We start from the raw sequence: 15,464 nt of genomic DNA, 5'->3' as shown, positions 1-15,464 counted from the left end.
TCAATTTTATGTCCCTTACAACTCAGTGTCTTGTCAGAAAATCGCCTGACTGGCAGAAAATATATTTAATTACTTATTTTCTCACATAGTTGGAATGAAACAACTTAGGTTGAATAGTAGGTGGGTAGTAAAGGATGACTTTCAAAAAAGCTCCAAGTTGTCTATTTCAACAAACATCATGCATCTGTATAGCATCTGTGCAGTCTCACACCACAGTGAATAGAACACACTATATTGTATCTGTATCTGATGAGCATTTCTTAATGGGGGTTTTTTTGTATATATGCAGGTGGCATATTCTATATTTTAGGATGTTTTTAGCCCATTATACTATGTATTGTAGTCTTCTGCTTCCTACTTTATATATTTCCTTTACTTTTTTCCAGTTATTATGTCAAGCTTCTGTTTCCCAGTCCTATGTAGAAGCATAGCTTAAAGGGACAGTAAATATGCTGAGATTGTTCACACTGCAGACTGCACAAGCCTAACTTCCTATACATCTGTCCCAAACTGGATTTAGCAGAGATGAGAAGATAAGGAACTGTAAAATTGTTAATATTTTGCTATTAAAATTACAATGGTAATCCTTGTCTACACCAGTAACAAATCCAAATTGGCTTCTCCAAATAATACAAGGGGTGGGTAAAGTTTAAAAAACAATTGCAGAAAGCAAGGTGTTAACATGCTCAAAATAATTCACAATTAATCAGCCAATAGGAATGAGAGCTGCTTAAATCCTATAGGCTGTTTAAATCAGCCAATAGGATTTAAGCAGCTCTCATTCCTATTGGCTGATTTAAATTTTTCAGCCAATAGGAATGCAACGGTACCCCAATATAAAAGGGGTACCTTGCATTGAATAGTCAGTGTGCGGCGGACGATCGTATGAAGAGAACCTCCACGTAGGACCAATGGACCTCCGCCTCCGCGCATCCACCGACCACTTTGCCTTCACTAGGATGAAGATAGAAGATGCCGGTCCCATGATGGATACAGATGGAGCCACCTGGATGAAGATGCTTCGCTGCTGGGATGAAGATCTTTCGCCGGACTTCAGCAGCTGTGAGTACTGATTTTGGGGTTAGTATTAAGTATTTTTTTTTTTAGGGTTTTTTTTTTTTTTCTAGATTAGGGCTTTTTTTATTCTAATGGGCCGAAAAAGAGCTGAATGCCCTATTAAGGGCAGTAAAAGAGCTGAATGTCCTTTTAAGGGCAATGCCCATACAAATGCCCTTTTCAGGGCAATCGGTAGATAATGTTTTTTTAGTTAGGTTTTTTTTATTTTGTGGGTTTGGGGTGGTGGGGGTTTGTAATGTTAGGGGGTGTTTGTTTTTAATTGTTTGCAAAAGAGCTGTTAACTTAAGAGCAATGTCCTACAAAAAGGCCCTTTTAAGGGTCCTTGGTAGTTTATTATAGATTAGGGTTTTTTTATTTGGGGGGGGTGTTTTTGTTTTTAAACAAGGTATTAGAATAGGAATCATTTTTATTATTTTGGATAATTTTGCTTGTTATTTTTTGTAATGGCAGTTTTTTTAATTTTTTATAATTTTAGTTTTTATTATTTTTTGTAATTGTAGTTTGAATTTTTTTAGTAATCTTTGATTTTTTTATTTTTAGTAATCTTAGTTTTTTTTTATTTTTAGTAATGTTAGGTTTTATTAGTTTAAGCTTAGGTTTTATTTTTATTTCACAGGTAAGTTTGTATTTATTTTTAAATAGGGAGTTAGTTAATAATTTTAACTTTAATTTAGGTCTGCTTTAATTATGTTAAAGTTAAGGGGTGTTAGGTTTAGGGGAGGGGCCGGCGGTTTAGGGGCTAATAAGTTTAGTTAGTGTGGGGAATGTTTGGAAACAGCAGTTTAGGGGTTAATAGGTTTAGTTAGTGTTGGCGATGTTTGGGGGCGGCGGTTTATGGGGTTAATAGGTTTATTTAGTGTTTATGTTAGTGTTGGCGATGTCGGGGAACTGCGGTTTAGGGGTTAATAGGTTTAGTTAGTGTTGGCAATGTTTGGGAATTGCGGTTTAGGGGTTAATAGGTTTAGTTAGTGTCGGCAATCTCGGGGAACTGCGGTTTAGGGGTTAATAGCTTTATTTAGTGATTTAATTAGTGTAGGTGAATTCCGGAAACGGCGGTTTACGGGTTAATAGCTTTATTTAGTGATTTAGTGAATGTTGGCGATGTCGGGGAACTGTGGTTTAGATTAGAACAATGAAAAATTCTGAATATGAATAAAGAATTTACATAAATATTCGGAAACTGATTTATTCATTTTTGGAATTTTTCAGGATTTTAGTTATGGTGCCGATTCAGAAATTCGGATGCATTCAAATCTCTGAATCGGCCAAAATTCAGTCTAAAACAAAATTCGACCAAAACGAATCGCATATGTCTAATCTGAATCATGAAAGAAAAAAACTTTGGTGGCATGTCCCTTTAACAGCAGCAAAATAGGAGTGTCTCCACTGAGGTCAACGGAGCTGATCTTGACACTCATTACATTGATAAAGAGCAGGTAAAAATCTCAGATTTTCACAATTTGTGAACAGGCAATAAATGTTGGGTTTTGGTCATACAGGCTTGTCCAGTCAAATCTTAACCTAGCAGAGGGAGGTGAGAGACTAGGAAAAGCTCAGGCATTTTTAATAGATCTATTTTAATGTGCAGTTGTGTGACTTCTGTGCCTCTGTGAGCTAGTCATTTATTTCAAAATCAATCAACAAGTTGCATGTTCTGTTAAAATTGAAAGGCAGTTTCTTTAATTGTTCGAATTCTATAATGTAAGAGTTTTGTTAAAATTTGTTCTCTATTTGCTTTTCCTATTGGAAATAATGGTAAAAAATCCAATATAATTATAATATAATATAAATGAAAGCTCCATATTTGTAAATGAAATTTGGCAGAACTGAACATAAAAACGGAAAAATCTGAAATGAATATTTGATACTAAACTAATTTGTTGCCTGTGCACGTCTAATGCATATATGAGTCTGTGATTAGCTAACGGCTGTCCCATAATGAGGCCAGCAATTGAAACAATTTTTGAAATTTGTCAAGATAAAAATCTACTGCTAATTTAAAATTCAGAGTAAGGCTAGATTACAAGTGGATCGCTAATTTATCACGCACCCACAAATGGGCAAATTTGACAATTTACAGGTGCGCGATAATTAATCAGCCATTACAGTGGCTGGTTATTGCTACTGAAAACTAAATGCCCCCAAAATACAGTCTAGTGTATTTTATTAAAAAATAAAGATAGCAGCATCTTTATTTTTTAATAAAATAACTGCACTAGGCAGTTTTTTGGGGCTAAAGTTGCCGGGAGTGGGAGTGTAAAGGCCTTTACATTGTAGTCTATGGGAACTGTGTGATCTCAGTAAAAATATATGTACACATATTAACACATAAATATATATGTATATAAGCATATACATTTAAATTTGCTGCCATCACTGCGCTACTTATCCTATTCGCTTTGCTTAGGTTCTGATGCTGTCTCTGATGGCATCAGAACAAGGCTCCAATCCTATAAAAGCAAGCTCTCATGAGCACAATGCTTCCTAGCAATTGCTGACAACTTGTAATACCAGCACACATTATCGTGGTATTATCGTGGTATTACACAGTGGAGAACAAATATCGCTGAAAGTGATATTTAGTGCTCCACTTGTAATCTGGCCCTTAATATGTCCGATCTCTGCTTTTTACAAAGTACAATATAATTGTTCCTTTTTGATATTTCTGAAATCAGATTTCAAAATACACACTGCCCAATTTCCAAATTGTAAGGAGCCATAGAACATTCATATACTGTGTATTGTACAACGATAAATAAGTTTTGACAATATATGTCAGATAGCAATGTCACCTGGCAGCAGTGTTGGCGATCACTTTCAGACTGCAGGGATTACGGATTAATTTGTCCAAGATGCTAACAATCTGGTCAAACTTGGGTCTGTTGTTTCTATCTTTTTGCCAACAATCTAACATAAGCTGATATAAGGCAGCTGGGCAATCCATGGGAGGTGGTAATCGGTAGCCTTCATCAACAGCTTTAATAACCTATTAAGAGACAATAATGAAATCCTTTAATAAAATGCACAAGTCTTTCCAAAAATGATACAATTTAAAAAAAACTGAACCAATTCACAATTTCATCAGTCTCACTAAAATAAGAAGACTACAACAAGTACATTATAAACAATCTAAAATTTAAAATTAATTAGTGTGCACCTGAATATTCTACTTAGAGGAATTACACTTAATTCTGGCATTTCCGACACCAAGTATTCCTAGGGATACACTCCAGCTAAACAAAACAATTGGTTAAATATGGATTTGATTTAAAGCAAGGTAAACAAACTGCTTTAAGAGCTCCTAAACCATGGAGCACTCAAAGTGTCCTTCAACCATAACATTTCTTTAAAAAAGAAAAAAATGAAATCATTGTATTACATAAGTATGTTTGTATATATCCAAAACTTTGATGTCATATTTGATCACATAATTAGTCAAGCTATGTTTATGTAAGTCTAAGATAAAATGGAAGAAGTTTGGCACTGTGCAGAGCAGCTTAATTCTCTTGATGAATAAATAATCAAACAGTTGAAATGGGCTTTAAAATCAAATATACTTCATTTATCTAAATGATACTAGTGATGTATGAAATAAGGAATGTGTGATCTAAATTTTGCTTATATTGGTTAAATTAGCTAATAGAACTAACTAGACAACTACTGCTTTAGAGAAATATTGCAATATCACCTGGAAATATTATTATATGCCTCAGGAATAACTTGTAAAATATATTAAGATAATTTAGGTATTTATCTTCTGAAACAAAGATTAACTAGGTAAAGTCTCAATGTATGCAAGTATTAAAAAAACTGTTTAACGTTTCATACAATGATGTGGTAATATTTGTTTTCGATAGTCTGTTAGGTTTATCAATAATGCTGAAACATCTGAGACCTTGGAAACTTATGCAAGTCAACATTTTGTTCTATGAGTCTTCTAAACACTATGCCATCTATTCAGAGACAACTGACTTGTTGATTAGGCAATTTAAATATGGGCAAAATTATAGGTTTTCTCAAAAGTCCTTTATAAATATAAATATATATATATATATATATATATATATATATATATATATATATATATATATATATATATATATATATATGAAACCTACCCAGACTGATTTTTAAATTATGCAACTTTAACCAACATGTCAGCTCACTAGAATTAACAGTATTCTGATTGTAAGTAAAGCATTTTACAATGGCAGTAAAATCCAAATACATAAAATACATTACAATACAATAAAGTGTATTAGTAATGCAATGAGAATATTATATAAAACAAATCTTATCACATTAAATTTTAAATAAATAAATTACATTGTATAATTTAAAATATTTATTTCATATTATTTTTAATTTAATTTATAATTAAATCTGATTAAAATTTGCATTTAATATTATAATTGTATTGTAAATTAATATACATAATAAATTTGAATACATTAGTTGCAGAGGGTGCGTTTGTATTTTATTTAATTATCTTTCCTTGTCCAAAGCATTCTAATAACTATTAGTGTGTGTGTTTATTTACAATCCTTACACCTGAAGCTTGCTATACTTTAGTTTTTAAGTCCAAACTACAAGATGTAATTGATAAAGACAATCAAATATTTGATATAACTTAAAATTATAAAAAAATATTAATTAATATTTCAAGAAGAGTTCTTACATCTTGGTTAGACATTTCCCAGTACGGTCTCTCTCCATAAGACATTACTTCCCAGAGAACGATACCGTAACTCCAAGCATCACTTGCTGATGTGAATTTACGATATGAAATAGCTTCTGGGGCTGTCCACCTTATTGGAATCTTCCCACCCTATAAAATACAAAAGGGTAATAGTAAATATATAATTTTAGAAAACTGTAATTAAATTATATATAATTCAATTTTGTCATGTCTGTAAATGTACACCAACATACTATGTGGGACATAACTGTTCAATGCCAAATAATGTTAAAAAGAATCATAAGTAAAAACAACTGCATTAAACTACAGTATTTTTAAGTAAAGTAAATTTCAATTTTGTTGTTTTAGAAAGTCCATAGACAGACAGATAGACAGACAGATAGAATAGAATAGATGATATATAGATAGATAGATGATAGATAGATAGATACATAGATAGATAGATAGATTATAAATTCACAATTAGCTCACAGCTCCATAATAATAGATTACAATATTACATTTAAATTATCAAAATAGTGTATTTTTCTGTAACATTTAGTTTGACTTTCAGACAGTTATCCTACTACCAATTACTATCAGCACAGCATTCTATTTGCAAGAGGCTTAACCTTACAATATAAATGTTCATATATATTGAAGTAAGAGTATTATGCTGGAAGCAAAAAAAAAGCTGTATGTAAATGGACTTTGTTAAACCTTTGTAATTCTGTTAATAGTACTCACTTTTAATTCAATGGCTTAAAAAGTGGTTGGAAATAAACACTCTCAAGAAGGTACTAAAGAAATACTGGGGCATTTCTATTACTCTATCAAGATTATATTATCTATCTCAACAGTGTGGCTTTTATAACAAAAACTATACTGTATATTAAAGGGAAACTGAACCGAAATTTTTTCGTTCGTGATTCAGATAGAGCATGAAATTTTAAGCAACTTTCTAATTTACTCTTATTATCAAATTTTTTAATTCTCTTGTTATCTTTATTTGAAATGCAAGAATTTAAGTTTAGATTCCGGCCCATTTTTGGTGAACAACCTGGGTTGTTCTTGCTGATTGGTGGATAAATCCATCCAACAATAAAAAAGTGCTGTCCAGAGTTCTAAACCAAACAAAAAGCTTAGATGCCTTCTTTTTCAAATAAACGCGTAGATTACGAGTTTTGTCGGTAAAGACCCGCGGTGCTAACAAGCCTTTTGTTTCCAGCGCTCCCTTAAGACAACGCTGGTATTACGAGTTTTCTGAATGGCTGCGTTAGCCTCAGAAAAGGGAGCGTTGAGACAAATTTAGCTCCACTTCAACTCTCAATACCAGCGTTGCCTACGGTAGCGGTAAGCTGGAAAAAAACCGTGCTCGTGCACGATTTCCTCATAGGAAAAAATGGGGCTGAGCTGGCTGTAAAAAAACCTAACACCTGCAAAAAAGCAGCGTTCAGCTTCTAACGCAGCCCCATTGTTTCCTATGGGAAAATACTTTCTAAGTCTACACCTAACACCCTAACATGAACCCCGAGTCTAAACACCCCTAATCTTACACTTATTAACCCCTAATCTGCCGCCCCTGCTATCGCTGACACCTGCATTATACTATTAACCCCTAATCTTCCGCTCCGGACACCGCCGCAATTTACATTATAGCTATGAACCCCTAATCTGCTGTCCCTAACATCGCTGACACCTACATTATATTTATTAACCCCTAATCTGCCCTCCCTAACATCGCCACCACCTACCTACAATTATTAACCCCTAATCTCCCGCCCCCAACGTCGCCGCTACTATAATAAAGTTATGAACCCCTAAACCTAATTCTAACCTTAACACCCCCTTAAGTAAATATAATTTAAATTAAACTAAATAAATTTACTATAATGAAAAAAATTATTCCTATTTAAAACTAAATACTTACCTATAAAATAAACCCTAATGTAGCTACAATATAACTAATAGTTACATTGTAGCTATTTTAGGATTTATATTTATTTTACAGGCAACTTTGTATTTATTTTAACTAGGTACAATAGCTATTAAATAGTTAATAACTATTTAATAGCTACCTAGTTAAAATAATTACAAAATTACCTGTAAAATAAATCCTAACCTAAGTTACAATTACACCCAAAACTACACTATCAATAAATTAATTAAATAAATTAACTACAGTTATCTAAACTAAAATACAATTAAATAAACTAAACTATAATACGAAAAAACAAACACTAAATTACAGAAAATAAAAAAAAATTACAAGAAGTTTAAACTAATTACACCTAATCTAAGCCCCCTAATAAAATAAAAAGCCCCCCAAAATAATAAAATGCCCTACCCTATCCTAAATTACAAAGTAATCAGCTCTTTTACCAGCCCTTAAAAGGGCTTTTTGCGGGGCATTGCCCCAAAGTAATCAGCTCTTTTACCTGTAAATTAAAATACAATACCCCCCCAACATTACAACCCACCACCCACATACCCCTACTCTAAAACCCACCCAAACCCCCCTTAAAAGAACGTAACACTACCCCATTGAAGATCTCCCTACCTTGAGTTGTCTTCACTCAGCCGAGCCGAATTCTTCATCCAAGCGGGGCAGAAGAAGTCCTCCATCTGGTTGATGTCTTCATCCAAGCGGGGCAGAAGAGGTCTTCCATCCGATTGAAGTGTTCATCCAAGCGGCATCTTTTATCTTCATCCATTCGGAGCGGAGCCGCAGCATCCTGAAGACCTCCGACGCGGAACATCCATCCTGGCCGACGACTGAACGACGAATGACGGTTCCTTTAAATTACGTCATCCAAGATGGTGTCCCTCGAATTCTGATTGGCTGATAGGATTCTATCAGCCAATTGGAATTAAGGTAGGACAAATCTGATTGGCTGATTCAATCAGCCAACCAGATTGAATTTCAATCCGATTGGCTGATCCAATCAGCCAGTCGGATTGACCTCGCATTCTATTGGCTGTTCTGATCAGCCAATAGAATGCGAGGTCAATCCAAGATGGCGTCCCTCGAATTCCGATTGGCTGATAGGATTCTATCAGCCAATCGGAATTAAGGTAGGAAAATTCTGATTGGCTTATTCAATTAGATTGAATTTCAATCCGATTGGCTGATCCAATCAGCCAATCGGATTGACCTTGCATTCTATTGGCTGATCGGAACAGCCGATTGAATCAGTCAATCAGATTTTTCCTACCTTAATTCTGATTGTCTGATAGAATCCTATCAGCCAATCGGAATTCGAGGGACGCCATCTTGGATGACGTAATTTAAAGGAACCGTCATTCGTCGTTCAGTCGTCGGCCAGGATGGATGTTCCGCGTCGGAGGTCTTCAGGATGCTGCCGCTCCGCTCCGGATGGATGAAGATAGAAGATGCCGCTTGGATGAACACTTCAATCGGATGGAAGACCTCTTCTGCCCCGCTTGGATGAAGACTTCAACTGGATGGAGGACCTCTTCTGCCCCGCTTGGATGAAGAATTCGGCTCGGCTGAGTAAAGACGACTCAAGGTATGGAGATCTTCAATGGGGTAGTGTTAGGTTTTTTTAAGGGGGGTTTGGGTGGGTTTTAGAGTAAGCGTATGTGGGTGGTGGGTTGTAATGTTGGGGGGGGTATTGTATTTTAATTTACAGGTAAAAGAGCTGATTACTTTGGGGCAATGTCCCGCAAAAAGCCCTTTTAAGGGCTGGTAAAAGAGCTGATAACTTTGTAATTTAGGATAGGGTAGGGCATTTTATTATTTTGGGCGGCTTTTTTATTTTATTAGGGGGCTTAGATTAGGTGTAATTAGTTTAAACTTCTTGTAATTTTTTTTATTTTCTGTAATTTAGTGTTTTTTTTTTTTTGTATTATAGTTTAGTTTATTTAATTGTATTTTAGTTTAAATAATTGTAGTTAATTTATTTAATTAAAGGGAGAGTCTAGGCCAAAATAAACTTTCATGATTCAGATAGAGCATGTAATTTTAAACAATTTTCCAATTTACTTTTATCACCAATTTTGCTTTGTTCTCTTGGTATTCTTAGTTGAAAGCTTAACCTAGGTGGTTCATATGCTAATTTCTTAGACCTTGAAGCCCACCTCTTTCAGATTGCATTTTAACAGTTTTTCACCACTAGAGTGTGTTAGTTCACGTATTTCATATAGATAACACTGTGCTCGTGCACGAGAAGTTATCTGGGAGCAGGCACTGATTGGCTAGACTGCAAGTCTGTCAAAAGAACTGAAAAAAGGGGCAGTTTGCAGAGGCTTAGATACAAGATAATCACAGAGGTTAAAAGTATATTATTATAACTGTGTTGGTTATGCAAAACTGGGAAATGGGTAATAAAGGGAATATCTATCTTTTAAAACAATAAAAATTCTGGTGTAGACTGTCCCTTTAATTTATTGATAGTGTAGTGTTAGGTGTAATTGTAACTTAGGTTAGGATTTATTTTACAGGTAATTTTGTAATTATTTTAATTAGGTAGCTATTAAATAGTTATTAACTATTTAATAGCTATTGTACCTAGTTAAAATAAATACAAATATACCTGTAAAATAAATATACATTCTAAAATAGCTACAATGTAACTATTAGTTATATTGTAGACTATATTAGGGTTTATTTTATAGGTAAGTATTTAGTTTTAAATAGGAATAATTTTTTTCATTATAGTAAATTTATTTTGTTTAATTTAAATTATATTTAAGTTACGGGGCTGTTAGGGTTAGGGTTAGACTTAGGTTTAGGGGTTCATAACTTTATTATAGTAGCGGCGACGTTGGGGTCGGGAGATTAGGGGTTAATAATTGACGGTAGGTGGCGGCGATGTTAGGGAGGGCAGATTAGGGGTTAATACAATTTACTATAGTGTTTGCAAGGCGGGAGTGCTGCGGTTTAGGGGTTAATACATTTATTATAGTGGAGTCGATGTCCGGTCGGCAGATTAGGGGTTAATAAGTGTAGGTAGGTGGCGCAGAGGTTGGGTGCGGCAGATTAGGGGTTAATAAATATAATATAGGTGTCGGCGATGTTAGGGGCAGCAGATTAAGGGTTCATAGGGATAATGTAGGTGGCGGTGATCTCCGGTCGGAAGATTAAGGGTTAAAAATTTATATTATAGTGTTTGCGATGTGGAGGGGCCTAGGTTTAGGGGTTCCTAGGTAGTTTATGGGTGTTAGTGTACATTGTAGCACTGTAGTTAAGAGCTTTATATTCCGGCGTTAGCCCATAGAACTCTTACTATTGACTTTTTTTTGCGGTTGGAGTCTTGTCGGTAGAGGCTCTACCGCTCACTTCTTCCAAGACTCGTAATACCAGCGTTAGGCAAATCCCATTGAAAAGCTAGGATTCGCAATTGACGTAAGGGTATTTGCGGTAGCCTCGAGTCGCAGAAAGAAAGTGAGCAGTAGACCCTTTCCTGCCTGACTCGTAATACCAGCGTTAAATAAAAAGCAGTGTTAGGACCCCTTAACGCTGCTTTTTAAGGCTAACGCAGAACTCGTAATCTAGGCGAAAGATAGCAAGAGAACGATTTTTTTTTAATAATAGGAGTAAATTAGAAAGTTGCTTAAAATTGCATGCTCTATCTGAATCACGAAAGAAAAAAAATTGGGTTCAGTGTCCCTTTAACTTCATGCCTAGTCTTGTATGTTTGCTACTAAGCAAAAAATAATGCAGTTACAATTCTTACATTTTTCGTATTTAAGATTAATTAAAGGGACTGTAAAAATCAAAATGAAACATTCATTTTAGATGCAGCATGTCATTTTAAACAAACTTTTTAATGAACTTCTATTTTCAAAGTTGCTTTGTTTTCTTGGGATCCTTTGTTGATGAATAAATCTAGGTAGGCTGATAGGAGCTCAGGAGTTTGCACAAGTCTTTAGAAGTCAATGGTTGTAATATTTGCAACTATGTATAACATGGCTCTAAACAATGTTGCAAACACTAATGACAGGGCTCACATAGGATTACTCTTTAACAAAGGATACCAAAAGAACTAAGCAAAATTGATAATGGAGGTAACTGGGAAAGTTGTTTAAAATGTCATGTTCTATCCAATCCATGTAAGTTAATTTTGACTTTACTGTCCCTTTAATTAAATCTCTAATCTGAAAACCTTCCCAGGGAAACTTTTGTTAAATTTTGATGATACAGTAGCCCTTTGGCTGCAAAATATATCTTAAATGGAGTTTACAGTAGTGTTAAACTGAATATACTTTATTTTTAAAGGGAGACAGTAAACACCTTGAGATTTTTGTATAACATTTTTAGTTATGCGTAATGAAACTACCTTGCAATATACTTAATTTTTTACCCCCTTTCATATAATTTAGCTCTGCATTTTCTAATTCTCAGAACTTGACATTTATCCTGGTGGTTTTTCAAGGCTAACCCACTACATATATTTTCTTAATTGGCTTTATCTGTTAAAAATGGCAAAAGGATATGTTTTATACTAACATTATGACCATGGCTAGCCTTGTTGTCTGCAGAATAAACCCCAGATTGGTTCCTCCATATATGGAAAATGTTGGGTGGAGTTTGGCAATTGAAAAATGTTTTGACTTGGTTGATATGTTTTTCTATAGCAACACAACATAAATGCCTTCTAATTAGAACATGTTTAACGTACCTTTAATTGGTAATTTGTAAGACAAATGCACATTAGAAGAATGTGATTTATTTGCATTATAATTAATTAGGAACCACAGAGCTAGCATATATAGATGACTGACAGAATATATTAATTTTACAGTTTTGTGCTATTTGTGGGTTTATATAAATTCTTATACCTTTATATAGGAATGATTTAAATACATAAATTACAAATACTACCGATGTCTTTACTAAGCTTTACATTACAGTATGAACATTATTTTCAGAATTGATTTACAATTCCTCTTCTATACAGAATCAAGTGACAGTGTAAACTCTAAGGGCTTCATTTATCAAATGCCGGGCAAACATGGTTTAGGGACCTCGTCCTCCAGGAATAGTGGCTGCACCCCCTTCTCTCGCAAAACCAATAGCACAAGAGGACCTCTTGTTAATCGTCCCAAATGTATCGGATCAGGATGATTTAACTTTTTCTGAGACAAATGTATATATATATAAAAATAATAAACAAAATACATAAAATAAATATGATTAAGTATAAAAAATTCCTTTTAATTTTAAAAAAAATGGTTTGCGAGTTCATATACTTGAAATGTAAAGTGATATGTATGAATTTGTAAATTCTGTACAGTCAAGTCTTTAGTGAAAGACTTTTATTTAGATAAGTCTGTTATTTAATAGAGATTTTGAGGTTAGCTATACAAATAGTGCATAAATAAGGAATATGTGTCTTTGTAAAACAAACATGTCTACCCTAATATATTTTGTATTTAATTTGTGGTTAGAAACTTTCAAGTAATACTAATTTATATATTTATAAAACATGACTCCCTAACCCTACTTTTGTGTTACTTGTTCACATAAAGTAGGTCACTTTATAAATAAGTAAGAATGTAAGAAGTAAGAGTTACTTTCATTCTGCAATACCTTGCTACACAGTTACTAAACCAACACAATACCTTCCTATGTGACAACATAACATATACCAAACAAACAATAATGGGGCAGTTATCAGGATAGTTTGTAAGCATAAAATAATGTGAAGGAATATACTGAAACTGAATATTTGCCATCACCAACAAGGATTAGCGGTCAATGTTCTGTGCCTGTCACCAGTTTTAAAACAGACAACAAATCATACATGCTCCCTTTGTATTACCCCAACCTCCACCTATGTGTCTAGGCTGAAGAAGTGTTCACTTTAAAAAACAAATGTTGTGTTTGTGCGGAGGTTAATGACAAATGAGAATATAACAGGAACACCTGGTTTTATATTCATTTCCCAGATCTCAGATCTGTAATATGACACCTGGACATGTCTACTGTGTACTTTTCCCAGCCATATTGTGTTTATTGGTTGGGTCACATCTTTGGAATTTGTATGATTTTCTTAACAGAAGGACACTTTACAGATTGATGTGGATTGCTTCCAGTTATAATTATGGGACAAATTAATTTAGTTGAAAAAACTTCATATTAAATGGTGTCAGTATTTATAATTGTGTATCAGTAGACACAGATAATATTTCTATGAAATACAAGCAATAATCTACATCTTTACTCAGCAAAAAGGATGGAAGGGGTTATCTGCTCATTCACATAGCAAACGATGGGAAATGTATATCATTAGTTTTAGTAAATTTAAACACTCTTCCACATGTATGTTGTTGAAGGACTCATACAATACATATCAAATAATAAATATCACCTGTGATGACATACTATTTTAAAGCCATTTGACACCGACAACATAACTATTGGCAAGGCATATTCTGAAGTAGCAACACTAAACCAATACTTAAAACAAAGATACAACATCACAACATTGTCTTACAGACATTGCCAAACAAAGCTTCCAGCAATTTCCCTCCTCCTTTAGCATCTTTTCTTTTAAAAACAACAATACTTAAAAATACTGCCTTAGCAACTATGCCAATTTCATAAGGTTAGTTACTTTGCTAGGTTAGCAATTCTGTTAACACTACGGTAATTGCAATTCTCCTCATGTACAAGGAACTCTTTCTTTAGCAACAAGACAACACCAACTACCGACATACCTACAAAGAACTTAAAACTACATTATATGGCCAAAAGTATTTGAACACCCATAATAAGTATTGATTTCAGGTGTTTCAGCCACACACATTGCTAACAGGTGCATAAAACCCAGCTTCATGAATTGAATTTCCATGGCCGAGCAGCTGTACACAATCCTCATGTCAATATGCGCAATGTCAAGTGTCGGCTCATGTTGTGTAAAGCACGGCACAACTAGACTCTGGAACAGTAGAAACATATTCTCCAAAGTGATGAATCATACTATCCTATTTGGTAGTCTAATGGAAGATTAGTGTCTACTTAATGCTTGGTGGAGGAGGTAAAATTGTCTGGGGCTGTTTTTCAGGTCTTTGGCTAAGCCTCTTAGTTCTAGTGAAGGTCATCTTAATGCTACAGGATACAAAGACATTTTAGACAATGAGGTTGAGGTCTAGGAAGGCATGGTTTAACGAGTTTGGTGTGGAGGAACTCAAATGGCCTGCAAAGAACCTTGGCCTCAACCTCATTGAACAACTTTGGGATGAACAGGAACACTGATTATGAGCCACACCTTCTTGTCCAACATCAGTGCCTGGTCTCAGAAATGCTCTTGTGGCTGAATGGCCAGAAATTGCCACATCATTTTGTGGAAGTCTTGTGAAAAGCCTTACCAGAAGAGTGGTGGCTGTTATAGCTGCAAACAGGGGGCCAACTCCATAATATTGCCCATGGTTTTGGAATAAGCTGTCTAATAAGCTCATATAGGTGTGTTGGTTAGGTGTCCATATACTTTTGGCCTTATAGTGAATTTCAAATTTACATGCAACATCACTGAGGTCATGGGTGATGTCATATGGTTAGTGAAGTTAAGATTTTCTACAGGAACATGACCTTAGACCTCCTTTGTATCAGTATGTTAACTTATTATTTTTTGTGTGTGATAAATGGATATTGTACTCTTAAATAGCACTGCAAAATATGTTGACTTTCTATAAACTAATAATAATAGTGTTCTCAAAGATATTAGTAATTTGATTTGTGATA

The 15,464-nt window shown here is 34.3% G+C and overlaps 1 protein-coding gene across 1 annotated transcript in view; it reads right to left on the bottom strand.

Annotated features, from left to right (window-relative positions):
- EPHA3 (EPH receptor A3) overlaps nucleotides 1-15,464 on the bottom strand; it is a 519,256-nt gene that overhangs the window by 24,552 nt on the left and 479,240 nt on the right. Inside the window, exons 14-15 of the mRNA XM_053706037.1 lie at nucleotides 5,756-5,905; nucleotides 3,870-4,063 (exon numbers count right to left, since the gene is read on the bottom strand). Of these exons, the coding sequence (XP_053562012.1) occupies nucleotides 3,870-4,063; nucleotides 5,756-5,905 (344 nt within the window). The remainder of the gene's footprint in view (nucleotides 1-3,869; nucleotides 4,064-5,755; nucleotides 5,906-15,464) is intronic.

Source organism: Bombina bombina, chromosome 3 (genome assembly GCF_027579735.1).
Source record: "Bombina bombina isolate aBomBom1 chromosome 3, aBomBom1.pri, whole genome shotgun sequence".
In the NCBI taxonomy this organism is placed as follows: domain Eukaryota; kingdom Metazoa; phylum Chordata; class Amphibia; order Anura; family Bombinatoridae; genus Bombina; species Bombina bombina.
The sequence above is the reverse complement of the archived record's forward strand: the minus strand, read 5'-3'. Positions and strand labels throughout refer to the sequence as shown.